The sequence below is a fragment of the Penaeus monodon genome, chromosome 31 (assembly GCF_015228065.2).
Source record: "Penaeus monodon isolate SGIC_2016 chromosome 31, NSTDA_Pmon_1, whole genome shotgun sequence".
Taxonomy (NCBI): Eukaryota; Metazoa; Arthropoda; class Malacostraca; order Decapoda; family Penaeidae; genus Penaeus; species Penaeus monodon.
The window spans coordinates 1,762,225-1,763,339 of NC_051416.1; the positions used below are offsets into that span (position 1 = coordinate 1,762,225).

Genomic DNA, 1,115 nt, shown 5'->3' on the forward strand with positions numbered 1-1,115 from the left:
GTTAAAACTTCATGGCTCAAGTTCGACATAGTATACATCGAATCTTAAAATACTTGCCAATTTGTCATTACAGGTTCTGGTCGCAGTATCGTATGTAAAGCCTCTGCAGTCATCCTTGGTTATATCATAGCCACCAGCTTTGTTTGGAGTGCAGTCATAGTAAGCTCCACATGACTTGGGATCAGGAAACCTACCCACTCCTGGACAATGGAATCTGGAAAATTTAGTATAATATAGGGATAGGAAGACTAACAAGGTCTTAAATAAGGTCTAAATAGCAAATACTGCATACCAGTATCACTTCAATTATCAACTTACTCTTCAGCCACGGCACACAAGACTCCCATGAGCATCTGAGGAAGTATTGCATCTTTTAGTTTTGTTTCACATTTACTACTGTATGCTAATCTAGGCGAAAAGAACCTTCCGAAAGGTTCCGTTATCTAGGCTGATGAAAACTAGCAAACTTAAATTAGGGGAAGACAAATTTACATTTCACTAGACTATTTTAAATCCCACTTTAGGATTTGGTGCCAATACCTGTCCGAGAAGTAAACTCGTGTCTTGATACTCCAGGAATTGGAATCAAGGTCCTTCAATTGATATTTTGAACTTGGTGCCAAATATCCTATTCATTCAAGTTTTAAAACTTACTTCTAAACTACCTCTCCTTTATCACGTTCTCATTGTGTAGATCATGGAGGATCTACAGTACACTACAGTATACCTACCTTAAAGAAAAAAAAAAAAAAGACGAAAGTTAAAATATTCTAGCCTGTCGAGTTTAGAAATAAAGTCTTTGCTTACTTGACAGCTTAAGTTAATATTTACTGGTGAACACCTGGAGTTCACAGTTAGTATTAGATTCTTCGAGCCAAAAAATTTAGACAACCATAAACGTTATACATACTTACAACAATCCCTACCAGTATTGTAATGTTATAAACCGCCATTGTTGACCGGGCTGCCCCCTTGAACGAGTTTTGGGCCAAGCTGTAGGCTGCGTCCAATCACGATCTTCCTAAAGGCCCGATTCTTAGCAACTCGAAGAGAAGAATCAGGGAGAAGGAATTCGCAAAATAACTCGATAACCACTGTCACATCATTCCTATGCT

At 38.2% G+C, this 1,115-nt stretch overlaps 1 protein-coding gene across 1 annotated transcript in view; it reads right to left on the reverse strand.

Annotated features, from left to right (window-relative positions):
* Nucleotides 1–1,061, reverse strand: part of LOC119592974 — a 1,943-nt gene extending 882 nt beyond the window's left edge. Inside the window, 3 exon segments of the mRNA XM_037941861.1 lie at nucleotides 58–214; nucleotides 319–353; nucleotides 927–1,061. Of these exon segments, the coding sequence (XP_037797789.1) occupies nucleotides 58–214; nucleotides 319–353; nucleotides 927–953 (219 nt within the window). The 5' untranslated portion in view covers nucleotides 954–1,061.
* Between the last annotated feature and the right edge of the window lie 54 nt (nucleotides 1,062–1,115).